Raw genomic sequence first — 18191 nt, 5'->3', positions numbered from 1 at the left:
CTTGCTTTAAAGAAGTGTATTTTGTATGTTGTAATACATTTTAATGGATCAAAGTGATTCGTTCTTGATGAAATGATAGTGTACAGGGCTTTCAAAACCTCAGGTCTCCAAGTATACTGATCAACCTTACGTCTTCACGTTTACTGGAGCAGCACATGTGGGAGAAAGTGATTTGTCAATTAATTGGTGAATTGGCCACTGTAACACAAACAGATATAGAAATACAGAATTTGATGGCAGATAAGATCCACTTGGCCAACCTAGTTTGCCCATTTCCCCATCTGCTGTAAAACCTCAGACCCCATTTGATGCCTGGCTTTCTTTCTTAATAATAATAATAGCATTTTCTTGTATAGTGCTGCTAGTTTTACGTAGCGCTTTACAGACATTTTGCCAGCACAGGTCCCTGCCCCGTGCAATCTATGTTTTTGGTGCCTGAGGCACAGGGAGATAGTGACTTGCCCAAGGTCACAAGGACCCGACACCGGGAATTGAACCAGGTTCCCCTGCTTCAAACTCAATGCCAGAGTCAGTGTCTTTACTCACTGAGCCACTCCTTATTCTTATTTATGATGGACATCAGGCTATCCCAATCACCGCTGTTGGGAGACTATTCCATAAATTCCTTTCCTTTGGAAGATGTACCTTCTCACATTTCTTCTGAGCCTAACACCCTGTAACTTAAAGCAGCGTCTACCCTTTTTGGTTCCTGATATATTGGACAAGAGTACTTGCCCGTTGACCATTTTGGGCACTGCATCTGCCTCACTCAGATGACCAATAGAGGAGCAGCAACATCACTGGGAGATTGGCAGTGCTGCTTTCCATTGGTTACCACGCAGGGGAGGAGGGAAGGGGGCGGGGGGTGTACAAACAGCACAAAAAAAAATGACATTTATATTGTAATATAAAACAAAAACTGTTTTAGGTTTTGTGCAACTTTGCATCAAAGATGTTCTATTCTGTCTGGAAGTATTGAGGTCAAAGTTAAGAAACAAAGTTTATAGATTTACGTTGCCTCTAACCTGGCACGTTTCTTGATACTTGGAAAAGGGAGAAATGGAATAGAAAAGTGCAGAATATGACATTATTGTACAGTTTTATATCTCAGACCTTTGATAAATTTTCAGCGTCAAGATAACACCACAAATTACATATTCAGACAGTAAGAAATGGGTTCCATAGTCGGACCTTCTGACTTGTTCAGAGGAACTTAAATGCTTCTTTTTCGGACCTTTGCATAAATACAGTATAAACATTTTCATGTTGTACATAGCACATGGTTGGCTAAAGATTGTTTATTGGCGAATTTATAGATACATTTAACGTCACATCCTTTATTCCAGATGATGGGACCGTATGATATTGAAATTTACAACCAGAAAATTAGTTGCATAATAAAGCTATAATAAACCTCTGTCCAGCCATTGGTTTACTCTGCATATTTCTTTTTCAGCTGGCTTATCTATTCTGCAACATACAGTATACTGGCAATCTGTGATTGCAATTCTGTGAAATGGACCATAAAATTAATAAACAACTTTATCTTTAAAACCATAAAGTTAAGCCTTCATGCCAAACTCCCAAGAGCACAATTGCAAACACCAATACATATATAATTACTAATATCCATATATACAATACATACTGTAATAAGGGTCTTATGTCTAATGAAGAATGCAATCATTCCAAAATTTGGCTGCTAGAATCATGTTCCCCCAAAACAGTCTCTGTTCATCTCTTCCTTAAATCCCTCTCCTGGCTTCCCATCAAGTTTCGGATCACCCACAAAGATCTCCTCCTTGCCTTCAAGGCTCTCCACTCATCTGCTCTTCCCTACACATCAGCTCTGATCTCTCGCTATGTCGCTGCTCCTCTCCTGTGCTCTTCCCATAGCTGTCTCCTTTCCAAACCTTTCTCCCTCACTGCCCTTTACCTGTGGAACTCCCTCACACTCTGTTTACACCAAGCACCTTCTCTCCTCCCCTTTTAAGACTAACCTTAAAACTCTCCCTTCTTAAATTAAGCATTTCCTTAGCCTAGACCAGGGGTCGGCAACCTGCGGCTCTTTCCACACCTACATGCGGCTCTCCTCCGTCCGCAGGTTGCTGCTCCCCAGCTGCTGCCACTCTCTCTCTCTCTCTCTCTCTCACTGTCCTGACCGTGACTGCGGGGGAGGCCCAGCCGGCGCCGGTCGGGCCTTTTGTTGCCGCCGGGCCCGGGATCTCCCCAGCTGCTGGCCTGCCTTCTGCACTGTCCCACGTGAGTCTCTCATGCTGGTGCGCGCCACAACTTCCGGCGCGCCGATGTCAGAGAGAGGAAATGCCCGGCAGCAACAAGAGGCCCGACCAGTGCCGGCCAGAACACCCTGCAGCCACGGTCAGGACAGTGAGGGAGAGATAGTGGTAGAGTGGAGCAGAGGTGCACTGCAACTGGAGAGATTCTTGAAGAAATAAATGTCACGGGCAAACTCCAAAGTAAGATTGAGGATGTTTAATGAATAAACTCAAACACAATGTATTATCAAACACATACCTTTTGCTAGTTATAGCCGTTATTTCGCGCCAAAGGTCTATATCTAGCAGAAGGTATGTGTTTGATAATACACCTTGATAAAGTCCTACGGGATGAAACGCGTTGGTGCGTTTGTCATGTTCATCTCCTTGTGAGTTTATTCATTAAACATCCTCAATTTCACTTTGGAGTTTGCCCGTGACATTTATTTCTTCAAGAATCTCTCCAGTTGCAGTGCACCTTTGCTCCACTCTACCACTATTGCTTCTACACTTCAGGATTGCACGCAGAGGAACCACTATCCTGTATTGGCGTTCTGGACTTCAGTATACCCCAAGGGCAGGTAATGGGCAATAGCCTTTATTTTATTACCTCTGACCCTAAGTGGGGATGTTTATGCCTGAAGAGGGGTGTGCATTTTTGACCATTTCTGCGGTAGTCATGCAGACTGACCGCTAGGTCTTTATATTGCCCCCCCCCCCCCTAAATGACTATTTATATATATGAGCCTATGGATTTAATACAGTGTTCCTAATTTTGGATTATTTCTTCAACTATCAAGATGTTTTTGTGTACACACCAATATTGAGCGTCACTCTAAAAACTACTCCTCCAGTGAGGGAGAGAGGCTGGCCGAAAGGTGTGTGTGTGTGTGTGTGTGTGTGTGTGTGTTGTGATTAAAGTAAGTTTGTCATATGTTAATGCTTGTACAGTATTTACCTATTGGTGTGTGTACAGTGTCTATATGTGTTTGTGGGGTGTAATCATGCATGTGTTCTGGCTCTCTGAATATTTTGGACAAAGAATTTTTTTATAAAATGGATCTTCTTCCTTGAAAGGTTGCAGACCCCCGGCCTAGAGCCAGGGCTGGCTTGATGGCGGCTCCATTGGTGCCACTGCACCGAACCCTGCACGCTTCCCCACAACAATTAAACTGATTGCCGGGGAAGAGTGCGGGGCCTCTAAGTGCCTCTTGCCTTGTCTGGTGGCATCTCCTCCTGTGCGTCTCGTTACGGCGCAGTGACGTCACATGGCGTTGCGTTGCCATGACGACGCTGCGTCATTGGACAAGGGATGGGGCCTTGCAAATGTCCCACAAAATTCACAGCCGGCCCTGCCTCGATTCATGGCTACTATTGCACACCCAAAGTCACTCCTACCAATAACCGATGTCTCTGCAAGTTTCACATCACACCACTTAGATTGTTAGCTCTCCGGGGAAGGGGTTTCCTTTCCTATATGGTGATCTTATTTGTTGAACTTATTGTATTACAATGACCTGTACTGTATTGTCTCAAGTAAAGTGCGAAGTACAGCTGTGGACGCTATATAAAGATATACCGGTACATACAAAGCAATGCCAAAGTTGCAGTAGTTAGGACAGTTGTACAATATATCATTTGCAATGATGGCATTAGAAGGGAATGGCTGCAGCAGAGTAATTTATCTGCTACGGCTTTTCCCGCTTTGTAGGGCTGCTCCAGGAACAGTGTCTCACTATATTTTTATATTCTGCATCACAAACTGTTATCCCTCTCCTCTTTTTATATTAATTATCGGCACCGGCGAGAATAATGACGAGAATAATGACACTCGCTACATTGCTATCGAGAACCATATTTAGTGGGTTACATAGGTAGAGTTCCTAAAAACTGGAGGGTACCCAGGAAAATAATGTATATCACAGAATATATATTTTTTCATGAATATGTATACTCAACTCCATATGTAATTTAAAACAGGGAAGTGCTAATTTCTTAACGTAACATAACCCAAAGTGTAATTTTGGATAAGTATGTAGTATTGTTTAAAAAAAAAAAAAAAAAAAAAAGGCCTGAAATCTATTAACCTAATTTGATTTTTAGTTACTCAATAAGAAACGTGGGGCATCTGAGCATGTGAACAGATTAATGGCTGGATCAATGGCAGGTATAGTAATGTTCAATTACTTAATTCGTGTGCACAAATCACTCCTAATCAGTTTTCAACATACCTTTATCCCCAAGTACATTTGTCTACAATGTACAACAATTGGGAAGAAATTAAATTGAAATACGTTTTTGTTTTCCTTGTTTAACTTCAATCATGCGATTAGATTGTCATTTTAGGCGCTTTTACAGCAAATATATATTCTGTGTGTGTGTGTCTTCCATCCACCAACCAATCTATTAAATTGATGCTGAATTTCTAACATCTATTTGCTAGATGGTACTTTTTCATAAGACACTTTTTGGCCAATTCAAGTGAATAAACCATAAAGGGGTCTTCTGGAATAGCACTGCTTTGTAAATCTGACACCAAAATGTCGGACTGCCACAAATGCGACCAATGACTATACAATTACTATACAACAATACAATTGCAATCCTCCAGTTATTGAAATCTGTGAGATGATTGGGTTCCGCACACGAAGTTGCATTTCTACCAAACTTCTATCATTGAAATATAGTAAACCGGAGATGCTAAAAATCATTGAGGGACGCCTATTCAATGACACTCGCAGGACATCAGTGAGCAGGGACACGTCTGACTTTGGGAAAAGTTGAACAATCTATTTGTTTTGTGTAGGAACACTTTCGTTTTCCTTAACAGTTTTACTTCTATATCACAGCTTGCATGTTACCAGACCTCCTCATCCTGAGAAATCCAGTGGGTGTGGGGCGGGATCAGACTGGTTAAATGCCCGGTGGGCCCTTAGAGGGGCAATTCGACAGTCGGGCCGAAGAACAACCTTTTCTAAACAACGTAACGATCTAATTAGCTTCCCTAAACCAATATAACAATGCTAAAAGCAAATATTTAATTAATTACAATTGGAATTTCTTAGATGGGGGGGGGGAGTGTTTCTCAATCAAGTGTTTGCTTTACCCCAACACCTCCATGTCCTTATCAGAGATCCGATAAGGAAGAGGAGAGAGGGGTCTCTGCCTGTACAAACTCTTGTTAGACACACCGTGACCTCAGGGAAATCAAACCGCTTCTTATGTTTACAAACTAATATTTTAAAATGATTTAAATAGAAAGACATCAATAACCCACACAGTATGTAACTCCTTCGATATGTTTCTGTTAGTAGTTCATTATGGTCCTAGGAGGGACCCATTTTAAGGTCCAGACTGGCCAAGTGTTCTGGGATGACTGAGATAAATTTGTTTAAACTCTGGAGACTGACCAAATCTCCCATAGCAGTCTGTCTTCCAGTGAGCCTACAGGGAGAATCCTTCTGCTCTGTGTCTATTTGTGTGTGTATTTATGTATGTGAATGCATGTATGAGTGTATACTGTATATCTATGCATGCTTGCTTGAGTGCACATATGATCCTGTGGTAAGTATGCGTGTAAGCACTATTAGAACTTTATTGGTCCTATAGGGGTTCCCTAGAATGTACTGGCCCTTGATAGTCCAGTTCCGACCCTTGCAAGGGGTGTGTACCATAGGCTGTGTACAGATTACTTTATTTAGCTGTGTACTATTTTATTATTGCAAATCGGGACATTCTTGCAAATGATCTTTGTTTTAAAACAGCTGTTTTTATTTTTATAACCGGCGACAACGTGAAGTCAAATGACGCCGCGGGTCACGTGGCGTCACCTGACCCTGCAGCGTCATTTGACGCTCCATTGAAGGTAAGGGGGGGCGCGATCGTGAGAGGAGCAGGCAGGGGGGCGCACCCCATAGTTACATGATTCAGGTATATAGAATTTAGTGTTAGAGTGGAGAATCCTTAGCTTGGTTGCTCTTAGCTTGGTGGTATTAAATGATTCTGAATTCTTCCCCCCACCTATGTCAAAGGCAACAAGCTTCCTCATTCATGCCTGACTATGATCTGTGGGAGTCATTACATGATCATTCTGGGCTGAGAATACCTGCAAATTTCAGGTCACCCCTGGAGAGTCTGTAGCCCTTTCCAGGCCGAGCTAAGATGTGTATACACGTTGCCAAATGCTGTTGCTTATTGTATGTCTTGACATTTTAGGTATGACTGCGGTTATCTGTACTTACCCACTGGACATGGTCAGAGCACGTCTTGCATTTCAAGTTAAAGGGGAACACAGATACACTGGAATTATTCATGCGTTTAAAACAATATATTTAAAGGTATTAGTTTCACCATAATTTTATTTTGGCATTTGGGACAGATGTACTGGCAACCTGCTGAAATGAAAAACTTTCATTGTCCTCCTTTTAAAAATCATAACCGCCCTTATTTCAAGTTGTATTTCTTGTAATGCACATTAGATTATATTTATTTAGCAGACTGTATTATCTTTTATTTAGAACGTGCCACCACCTTGTGCTGCATTGTGAAGTGAGCCTGTGCAGACACAATGTCAGAACATTAACATACAATGGTACAATAGATAAGTTGGGCCTGATACAATTTAAAAGGAAGAGGAAGTGTACTCTGTTTAGTGTCTGTAGCCCCCTAGATTACATTTGCTGCCCCTCCTACAATTCTGTGCAAATAAATACACCTGTTTATACTTAAATCACATACATCCAGCGGCTAAGTATATGTGACTGCTTAGATTGTTTTTAAATTGACACAAGTACTGTAGTTAAAAGTTGGAGTAGCTACATTGGTTATGGAGAAGAGCAGATTCATTGCAAGTTGTGATATCTTTTAAGGAGGAAATCCAATCGGCTTAAAACAAAAAACATGCATTTTTTTTTTTTTAATATATGCAGCATTTGATTACCTTTTTATTGAAAACTAATGACCTAAGCTGCTGATCGATTTGGTTCTCCCGTGATCAATCAGCAAAATCCTGCTTCCCAGGGTACACTAAATGGCTGACTTTCAATTTCAAATCAATCCTTCAGTTACTGTAGCTCGGCAGCTACAATGTATTCTTATATTACTAAGGTAACCTTTATCTATTGTTACAGTTTGCCGTTTAACATTCAGGGTATATTGGCAACAAATTATCACAAACCGGAAAGTGTTACATCTTGCACGTGCTGGGGAAGTGTGCTACAGCCTGCTATAGAAATCAAAGGATGCTCAGTATATTAAAACTCATTAAAATGGCATTGCGTTGAATTTAAAAAAAAAAGTGTACTCTAGTACTCTAGTACTCTAGTACTCTAGTACTCTAGTACTCTAGTACTCTAGTACTCTAGTACTCTAAAACCGATTTTTATTTAAAAAAAAAAAAAAAAAAAAAAACACAGGATATTGCTTGGATTTCTCAGCCCAACATTGGAGTTCATAGATAAAATGATGGGGCACAGAACTTTAAACACCCATTTGTTGACGGCAATGAATACCAAGGTTCCCAAACCTTATTAAAGTTGTGCACCTTTATTTAAACAACTTGTTAGCTGCTCCATAAACATTGGGTCCCAGACTTTGGACTAAGTATATTTTATGGGGTGGGGTATTAATGCCACATGTCCAATCCAACTTAAATCATCCCATCCATTTCAAAGCTCAGACTCATTAATGTAGCTGTGTACACATATTTATTCTATTTACAATCGTAAATTAATACTTGACAAATGATGTTTAGATCCTAATGCATCTTTGCTGGTAAAGTATTTGATACATTATTTATACATTAAATAAATAGTGTGTGTACTGTAAAACCTGCAGAAATATTCAGGGCCATATTCACCAAGCAGCACTGTTCCATAAAACACTTTCTAGCGCTTCAAGTCCCCTTACCGCCCATTAAAGGGTTCTCATGGCAGAAGACTGCTTTGTAAACATGGGTTTTAATGTGTTTGTTTTTACCCGTTTATTTTTTAGGAAGGAGGTTTTGCTGGATTTTACAGAGGGCTTGTGCCAACCATTATAGGAATGGCTCCTTATGCAGGTACAGTGTTGATACGGATTAAGCAACACGCTTCTATCTCTTTTTATTCTTTGAACACAGTGACATAATGAGCGTGATCAAAGTAGTTCATGTAACAGCTTCACTTTAAATTATGGCGAAATAGCGTCTAAATCCCTTTAACAAAATAGCGATGTACTACAACCGCCATTAAACATGAAGTTGAAAATTACCAGATTATACAGTTGCCCCAAAAAGACTGTATTTAATGATTTATAGAGCAGTAGATCTATATTTATTGTCAGAGCTAATGGTGCTTCCTCTCTGTTCTTCCATTCAGTATCAAAGTATAGTTAATGGAAATCCTGAGGATTAAATAAAGAATTTTTTGTATTCTTGCCTGGTGCGAAAATAAATATTTTATTCTCCGAGTCCTGATGCATTAAGGTACAAAAATAAAAAGGTGAAATGTAGTCGTATTTGACATTTAGTAATACATTACACCAGGGATGAAAAAATCGTGGGGGCCTGGTCACCTAAAATTTGCCCCTGGCACATGTGCTGACTTAATTGACAGGCCAAGTCACCGCTGCTCTGTTCAGTGAGGAGAGTGGAGGATTGGAGCGCAGAAGCTGTGCGAGGGTTGGGAGGGCGAGGCTAGTCGTAGCTGAGGGAGAGTGTGTGTGTGTGTTAAGGCCTCGGTCCTGCTGCGCTCGGTGGCGCGGGCGGCCACACGCGAGTTCCCCACCAGCAGGGGAATCCTGCGGAGCCGGTCCCGGTCCCCCCTGGTTGCACAGCTTACTACACGCTGTGGCGTGTCAGCCGCTATGGGATACAAGAGAATGGTGATCCCTAGCGTTGACGCGTCACGTGGTGTGGCTGTGAGCCAATGGGGAGGGGAGGCTTCGGGAGGAGGAGAGGCTTCGGGGAGCGGGGAGGAGTGTGGCGTGAAAGTAGCGTGCGTGCCTGTCTGTCTGTGTGTGTGTATGTGAGTGCCTGCCTCTGTCTGTGTGTGTGTTGCTTTACTTGCCTTCAATCAGCAGCCCGAGCCGTGGAGGGAGGGGGGGGAGAGTAGCGGGTCCCTCCGCTCAAGCCTCCCACTACCGCCCACCTCCCGCTCCGGCTCCTTACAGACCGCATATCGCGGTCTGTGTATGTCAGTGCCCCGCCTGTCTGCAGTGCGAGCGCGCTGACTCTGGGAGCGGGGCCTTAGCCTAAGTGAGGGGAGCGGATGTGGGTGGTTTGGAGAGCAGGAGACAGGTGGGGCTAGTCAGATGGGGCTGAGGTGTGTGTCACGCACAGTGACACAGAGACTATGACGGGTGGGGAGTGGCGCGCTTAACAACGCTGGATTCTACGTATTTTATATTTGCGACCACAATTAACACTAAAGGCCACATTTACAATATTCAGTCATGGAAAACTGATTATTGCCCCATTTTTAAATGCAAACTCTCCACCTACAGGTAAATGCACACATACTTTATCAGCCAAACAACTAAAGGGGAAGCACAATAAGTATGACCTAACATTAGAAATGCACACGCCCTTTTTTTTTCCCTCAAGAAAACGCATAAGATAATTTTTCTTGACCGATTTAAATCTACTTCATGAAACAACTACTGTACATGAATAAGTCACTTAACCCTTTCAGAAGGCTGTCTTCCAGGATTGCGACCAGAGTGGATAACTTGGTCGTGACCAACCCCCAGACACAATGCCGCCACCCCTAGAAAACAAGTAATAATGACATGATGTTCCCTAAGAGTGCAAGTACTTATGTTGTACAGGGAACGTCCGAGGCACCATTAAGGTTACATACTTTATCCCCTGTACAACTGCCCCTTGAAGGAGATCAGTATAGCTGCATAAAGAAAGGGAAGATGAGAGTAGTTTAGTGGTAACGTCGCTGTCTTTGAAGCAGGGGAACCTGGTTTGAATCTGTGTCTGCTTCTTGTGACCTTGAACAAAATACTTGGGGCCATATGCACTAAGGTCTCCTGCTATAAGGCACCTCTCCGTGCTGGAAGACGCACCCTATTCAAGTCCATGGTTTGTGGTGTCTTCCAGTGCTGGAAGTTTTATGGCAGAAGACGGCTCAGGGCCTTAATCGCCCTAAATATCTGGCATCACAACAAATAGATTGTAGGCTGTTTAGGGCAGGGACTACTTGTCCCTGGGGAAAAAACAATCTACAGCACTGTGCACATTGCCAGCACTATATATTAAATACATATTATCAGACCAATGTTGCACGTTGTGTTTTGTAGGATTATCTTTTTTTACCTTTGGGACCTTGAAGAGCGCTGGCCTTAATCATGCGCCTGATCTGCTTGGAAAACCATCGTTGGACAACCCAGATGTTCTGGTTTTGAAGACACATGTCAACTTGCTATGTGGTGGCATTGCAGGAGCAATAGCACAGACTATCTCGTAAGTTATCTTCATCGCTTAAACCCACATACTGTACTTTAGGGTGGCACATGGGACAGCCACACTGGTGTCCCATACAAAGTTCAGTCAATATCATCCAATTGTTTTGTTGGTTTCCAAGATAACATCCACAGTGAGCTAAAATCACTATCCTTTTATGTTTGAAGGTTTCTGTCTGTATTTTATTTCACTGTGAGAGAGCAGAATGTTTTAAAATGAAAACTCACATTGAAGACCTCATCTCTCTTAGGCCTGGGACATAGTGATTTTGTCCGGGCTGAGGCTCAGGGAAAGTGGTGCTTTCCCTGGCCTGACACAGCGCGCCGTCCGTGGGCGTGTCGGGGGCGAGCCAGTGACGTCACGGAGCTGGTTCACCCTCATTGGGCGAACCACTCACGTGACCGGCCCTGTACTCCGGCGAGCGCCAAATTTCAAAACTCCGTCAGACACACGCTTCCCCAAGTGTGCGTGCGCGAGCCCCTGCTAAAGCCGCTCTCATTGCGGCTGCAGGGGCTCAGTGCCGAGCAGCAGCACGCCTCAGCACAGGTCAGCGCATAAGCACTGACCATGCCCGAGGCCTTAAGCTTACTGTAGCAAAGGAGGCATCCGAAGAGTTATCTTCACTCTTACTGCTCTTGTCCACCAAGCCAGCGTGGACAAGGTTGCCCTAAGGATCATCTCCTCCCCCTGCAACTCTGTGGTCTGGGTGTCTGCTGTCTTCATTTCACCAAAGACTCTTAGGCCAGGTCCCCAGTGGACGCTCCGGCGTGCGCGCCCCACAGCACAGCCCTCTACGGGGCAGGCCCCAGTGGCCGTGTGTGTGTGGGCGCGCAAAGCGCGATGACGCGTACACTGGCAGGGAAGGCAAGAATTTTCTTGCCACGATGCAGTCATGTGGTCGGCGGGCAGCCAATGTAAGGGCAGATATGCCCCCCCCCCGGTCATGGTCCCGCCCCTGCACATCCCATCGCTCCCCTACTGACAGCCAATCGCAGCTTTTTACTGTGCACGTGCCACCAGGCTGCCAGGCGCGGGTGCAGCAGTAAATACTGGGGCCGTAGCCTTCGAATTACCATCAGAGTTAAGGCTGCAGCTGAAAGGGGCCAGCAGTTTGCTGCCATTTTCTGATGCTCATGCTTTCCTGATGAACTTGGTAAAATGAAGCGCTTCCATTTTCCTCTCACTGCTCTCTCTGCTTTCTTGCAGTCCTATTTTACGTCTCTTCCCCCCCGCCCCCCCACCACCACCACACCTCGCACCACCACCACACCTCGCACCACCCCCACACCTCCCCCACCACCACACCTCCCCCACCACCTCACCTCCCCCACCACCTCACCTTTCTCAAATCAACTGTTGCACATCTCCCTCCCTACTGCAATCCCCCTCATACTGCATCCTTGAGCTCCACCTCCTTACCTCCCCTCCACCAAAGAAATGATCTACGAGTGAGGTACCTTTTTAGGGCAGGTTCATAAAGCTCAGGGATGGGTTGGCTCACCTGATCCCGCGTTAAGTCCCTTTCAAGTCAATGGGAGTTACCGCTAGATAGGGGCATATTCTGGCACAGGTTGGTGGACCCCATGTGTGTGATAGCTCAGGGGAGCGCAAACTTTGTGTGCTGCGCGCGCCCACTCCCCTTGCCTGCCAGCCCCTGTGCTCGCGCCCCCCCCCCCCTTACCTAAAATCTGGCGTTAAATGATGTGCGGGGTCACGTGACCAGCGGCGTCATTTGACGCGTGTTGCCATGGCGACGCATCATGTCACCTGGCCCTGCATTGCCAGGGCGACGCATCGCCTAAGACCAGGTAGGAGACACTGCAGAGACCTTATGTGATCCCCCGGCAATTCATTTAAATGCTGTGGGGAAGAGCGCGGGGCCTCTGCAGCTGCACCCCCAGAAAATTCTTGCGCCCCCCACTTTGCGCACCCCTGTGATGGCTCACAGTATGGATGGCCATACCGCCAATACTGAGAGAAGTGAAGTAGGCATATCTCTTCAGGGAGGCAAAGCTGCCAACGGGAAAACATGAATTCTGTAAACTGCTATTTCATATCCAAGTTGTTCACTAATAAATGAGTGTTTCTAAGCATCACCCTTATCCTTATTCATGTATAGTGAGTTATCCCACATCAAGCAAGAAATATAACAAAATGCATTATATTATAATATATATATATATTTATTAAAAGTTTGTTTGGGTATTATGCCTTTGCTATCAAATAAATCTTCTATAGAAAAGTCTGTTCAATCTTGAATTGTATGGGATTACTGTAGATTAGATAGAGTAGTTTGTCATCCATGAGATGACCCTAGTTAGATTGGATTATACGATATGTTTGTTTAATACACTTATTGTATTCTAGCTTCTGTGATGCTGTATATACATACTGTAGCTGGTGTTCTAGAAATGTGCATATGATTAGTTGGTGCAACATAAGTAATTAACTCCTATTTGCCCCCTTAATTATAGATGCAAATAGAAATGTTGTCATTTTTTTGTGACAGAATTGTGGACCCAATTATGGCTTATATTCAGTTACAAAAAAATATGTGATAGAATAGGCAGCCTATGTTGTCAACTGGTTCTTTTCTGACATCAACATCTGTTTCTAGATTTGTTTAATCATTTGTACATTTTTGTTTTTATTTTAGTTATCCGTTGGACGTAGTTCGTCGCCGTATGCAGTTATCAGCTATCCTCCCAGATTCTGATAAGTGCCGGTAAGTAAGAGATGGAATGGTCACGTCACGAGATTACAATTGGTGTGTGTGTGTGTCTGTGTTTGTTTTGATTCTATAACCTTTTTCTGCCAGAAATGTATTGCCGCTAATTTGGTTCCAGCGGGGTTAATCTAGATCTGTGTTTCTGTTTAACATCAAAGGATAGTTCAGGAAATAAAAAGTTGGTCAAGCTTGAAACATGAATTCCATGATTTTTGTTTGCTTGGGAGCGTTAATTTAAAATAATTTGGTTGTATTTTTCCTGCTTCAAACATTAGTAGCAAGTTAGCACCCTGCTGTATTTGTATCTGATTGGAGAGCGGACGATTTGATGTTTCCTGAATGTTCTCCATGGTAGTAGGTACAAATAGGTTCCCTTTGCCTCTCAGCGGAGGTGGGACAGAAGTAACTCCACAAGCTCACTTCCTCATGTTCTATCTTCCCAAAGCTGTACCGACAAACACAACCACTAATGCACCTAGACACCCCACACTGCAGCATTATGGAGTGTACATCCATGGAGGGACTAGACCGAGAGGAAAAGAAATTAAACCATTTTCTCATTTGCATTGGAATAATACATTTTCTGACTCGTTATTTTCAGGACAGTGTTTCAGACTCTGAAGTACGTCTCCGGCGAATACGGCGTAAGAAGAGGATTGTACCGAGGCTTGTCTTTAAACTACATTCGCTGCATTCCCTCGCAGGCTATAGCCTTCACCACTTATGAATTCATGAAACAGATATTGCACTTAAACTAGCTTCCCGGTACGCAAATGCATTCATAAAGCGGGCACACGCGGGCACAGTGTCAAGTATTGAGATGTGAAAAAGCAGGTTGAGCCATTTTCCATATTAACCCCTTTTACGGCTGGGGAGAAGCTGAAACGCATTGCAAAATCGTTTTAACTGGACGTGAAGAGGTTAACTCACAATGGATACTAGAACAAAATACATTTTAAGATGATCTCTCTGTGATGATTGAGAAATACCACCATTGTAAGGAAAGAGCGTTTTTGTGTAAAAACATTTTTTTTTAAATACATTTTAGAAAAAGCAAGTCTAGTTATATTTAATGTTGCCATAATGATTTCAATAATTAATTTAAATAAATTACGGTCAGTATAGAATAGAGAATTCCAGCTGGCTGATTTCTTTTTGATAAATATTTAAAATATATATTTTAGATGGATTGTGATATTTGATATTTTGAATTAACCTCACCCATATTTACAGGACCAGGACAAACCATGTTGGTCTCTTCAGTACTTAAAAGGTAAAATGTATAAGTACTATAGGAATTTCAAGCCGCAGTGGATGGGTTTGTATGACCTAAACCTGGGTAATATAATGTTCCACCGGAATACTGAAGTGTCACCGGGAGAAGACGGCGTAACGTTTTGCTGGTAGCCTTGCAGCTGTATTTGTAGGGGTTTTGTTGTTGTTTTTTTTGTGTCTATCAGCACACCGTAAAAACCCTAACACTTCTACAAAGGTTTGGAGACCTGCTGCAGCGGACATGGTTTAAGTAGGTTTTTTTTTTAAAAAAAAGTTGAAAAATAATGAAAACGGCGATTGCTGCTTTAAAACCATTTTTTGTTTAAAAAAAAAAAAAAATATGTTCTTCAATCTTCTTCCCCAAACCACAATGAAAAATACTCTCCTATTGAAGATCACTCTGTAGTTAAGTGTTGGGCTCTTCTGCTGCAGTATCTAGATCAGAGGTAGCGAATTCCAGTCCCCCAGAGCAACCAACAGGTCAGGTGTTCAGGATATCACTGCTTCAGCTCAGGTGGCTCAGTCAAAGACTGAGCCACTGATTGAACCACCTGTGCTGAAGCAGGGATATCCTGGAAACCTGACCTGTTGGTAGCTCTTGAGGACTGGAGTTGGCCACCCCTGATCTGTACGCTCTGAATGTTTCCCTGTGCTGGAGGTTACTTTAGTCCTATTCATTTGAGTCGTTCTCTCCTCCAGAAAAGGGAAGTGGGTTTAGAGCGCATTTAATAGGGGCATTCAGAGTTCTTAATCAAAGCGTAATCCTTTGCTATTTGTATGAACAGTAATAGATCAAATGCAGGGGAATGTAAAAAAATGTAAGATATTAAAGACTGTAATAAGAGTACAATGTTACAAAGGGATGCAGAGTATAGCTGTGCAAAGTGTTTTTTTTTGTGTGTGTGTGCATTTTGTCATTTAGCCGAAATTTGCAACATTAATGGAGATTGGGCTGAGAGAACGGCAGCTAATTTGAATATTCACGTGTTGTGGTGGGTATAGGATTCAATGGCTACCTTACAGTACTTCTCTCGCATATTTCAGGGCCTGGGTCTCTGTGTGGTGTAATGTAGCCGATTTCTGCGGCATCTAAGACCGTATATTATTTTTTTTTACCCTGTAAAGCTTTGCGAAATGAAAGAATTTACGGAAACCTTTGCAAACAGGACCGGTTTCGCAGATCTCCAATGCAGAGCACCACCACCACTTTATATATCAGTCTGAGCTTCCACTTCTTTTTAAAAGTCCTGTTTTAAAATGTTCTTTTAGCATAAAAACTCCCTTAGAAGGATGTGTATAAAGCGACAGTGAATCCGCAAAATATTGCACCAGATTTAATAGAGAGAGGAAAAAATCCCATAAAAAGCAATAGTGTTGATTTTTAAATCTAGTGCAGTTTTTTTGGTTTTCCTCTGGTTTTTCAGCCAGGAGACCTTGCTAGATAAGCCTTAAACCAGGGGTTCTCCAGTCCTCAAGACCCCTCTGTGCCCCCCCTCTCTCTCCCCCAACAGGCCAGGTTTTCGGGATATCCCTGCTTCAGCACAGGTGGCTCAATCAGAGGTTCAGTCTTTGAGCCACCTGTGTTGAAGCAGGGACATCCTGAAAACCTGACCTGTTCGGGGGTCTTGAGGACTGGAGTTGAGAAACCCCTGCACTAAACCTTTTTAAAAACAGTGTCTGAAGCATTTTGCCACCTTGTTCAAAAATATGCTCTTCCACATTTAAGCACAGTACTGCTGCTTTTTATAGGCACGTCAATTATGGGTTAAAGGCAGCAGTGATGGGCAACGTGGGGAATTTTGTTACTACTACTTTTTGTGGTTTGGAACTGGATAGAAATTCATTATTTTGTAGCAGGACCATAATTTCTCCCTCACCCCATTCTCAATATGCGTATTCAACCTGCTTCACTGGCACTTTTCATGCTTGCCAGGGAAGATTTAAATTCCATTCACCTCAGTGAAGCTCTGATCTTCCCTAGCAAGGAGAAGATTGGCTATACAGGATATTGAATAGAACCCTATATTTGAAATTCTATTTGGGGGGGGGCACTGTATTGTTTACAATGCTTCATAGCATTGAAAGTGGCTATTTGTAACACTTTGAATTTCTATTTTTTTTTTTTTTTAATTAAATATGGTGGTGTGATTTACATTATTTTGGATCAAATTGCCTGAATAACAAGCTTCAATGTTTCAACCCAGTTTATCAAAACTCTTCAAATGGTCATCTTTTGGTACTCGTTAAATATTCAGGCCCAAATGTAGTAAACGGGTGCTATTCCATTCGGTTCCTTCTGGCCTATTCACCTGAATGAGCTGTAGCGAGTCTTATTAAAAAGAAGCACCCTCGCTTTAAATCTAAATACAGATTTTAATTAACCATTTTCCTTTATTTTTATCTGTGATCACACACAATTCTGCTCCAGATATTTATTTAGTAGTAAGATTGTGACCAGGGCTGCCGTAAAGTTGAGAAAACTGCCTTAATTATTGCAATTTTGGAATTGACAACTTTTATTATTTTCTACTGAGGTCCGATGACCTAATGAAAACCATTTGTAAATGATATTGTGGTATTTTGGTCATTGCACTGGTCCGTCCTACATGTTCAAAATATTAAAACCGTCTTTAAAGTAAATCTGTTCCACATCTCATCTTTCTAAAAGCACAATCTGCATTGCTTGTGGTATGTTTACTTTTATTATTTTAAATGACCTGATCTACCGGAACTAATCTAGGACCAGGGGTGGGGTCCCCTCGATTCCCATGATATTTGGGCCATATTTACTAAGCGGTCTTCTGCCATATGACATTCAGTTGAAGGAACACCATTTGCAGTTGAATGGGCTGTGAGGGGTCTTCCATCACCGGAAGGTGTCTTCTAGCCTGAAGACTTCTCAGTAAATATGGGTCTGTGACTTGCTTACGATCCCAAGAAGCAGACTTTTGCATGTACCGGTAAATTGTTAATACACAAAGCTTTAAATAATAGCCGAAATAGAGCTCGTTAGAATAGGTTTAACGTCACGTTATTGTAACATAACGTTACGTTATCGTCCAATAAAGTGACAGTTAGTCTGATTTTAAATAAAGTAACTGTGGTGCACCCATCCAGACACCCTATTTCAGGGTCGATTTAATGCCGAGTTTAGTTATGCCCCACCCCAACGCATTGGTGGGTAACAGGCGGCCTGGCGGCTTTGCCACTGACCTCAACCACTACCCACCACAGCAGCCTACTCTTAGCCCAGTGGACGCATGGACGTTGGTACCACAGTTCTTAGCTTCTCCTCATTCCCTCCCCATCAGCTGCCTTATGACAATGTGCTGATATACTATACTGTCTCCTGTCCTGGTCACTAGTGCCCAGTGTAGCAAGAGGAGAGGGACAATATTCATCAACTCACTGGAATTAAGCAGCTGATTGGAGGGGGTGGGTAGAAAAATCTTCCTGTTGCTGA

At 42.9% G+C, this 18191-nt stretch overlaps 1 protein-coding gene across 5 annotated transcripts in view; it reads left to right on the top strand.

Annotated features, from left to right (window-relative positions):
- The window catches only part of SLC25A16 (solute carrier family 25 member 16), a 34741-nt gene extending 17019 nt beyond the window's left edge, over positions 1-17722 (top strand). For 3 of the 5 annotated variants that reach the window (XM_075610894.1, XM_075610893.1, XM_075610892.1), the window contains exons 5-10: positions 4380-4443; positions 6492-6613; positions 8268-8334; positions 10563-10725; positions 13382-13450; positions 14055-17580. In XM_075610894.1, coding sequence (XP_075467009.1) covers positions 4380-4443; positions 6492-6613; positions 8268-8334; positions 10563-10725; positions 13382-13450; positions 14055-14211 — 642 coding nt within the window. In that variant the 3' untranslated portion in view covers positions 14212-17580. Of the gene's footprint in view, positions 1-4379; positions 4444-6491; positions 6614-8267; positions 8335-10562; positions 10726-13381; positions 13451-14054 lie in introns of all 5 variants that reach the window. The other 2 variants (XM_075610895.1, XM_075610891.1) reach the window with 2 other exon arrangements.
- The last annotated feature ends 469 nt before the right edge of the window (positions 17723-18191 follow it).

This window comes from Ascaphus truei, chromosome 8 (genome assembly GCF_040206685.1).
Source record: "Ascaphus truei isolate aAscTru1 chromosome 8, aAscTru1.hap1, whole genome shotgun sequence".
Lineage (NCBI taxonomy): Eukaryota > Metazoa > Chordata > Amphibia > Anura > Ascaphidae > Ascaphus > Ascaphus truei.
This window is presented reverse-complemented; position numbering and strand designations above follow the sequence as displayed.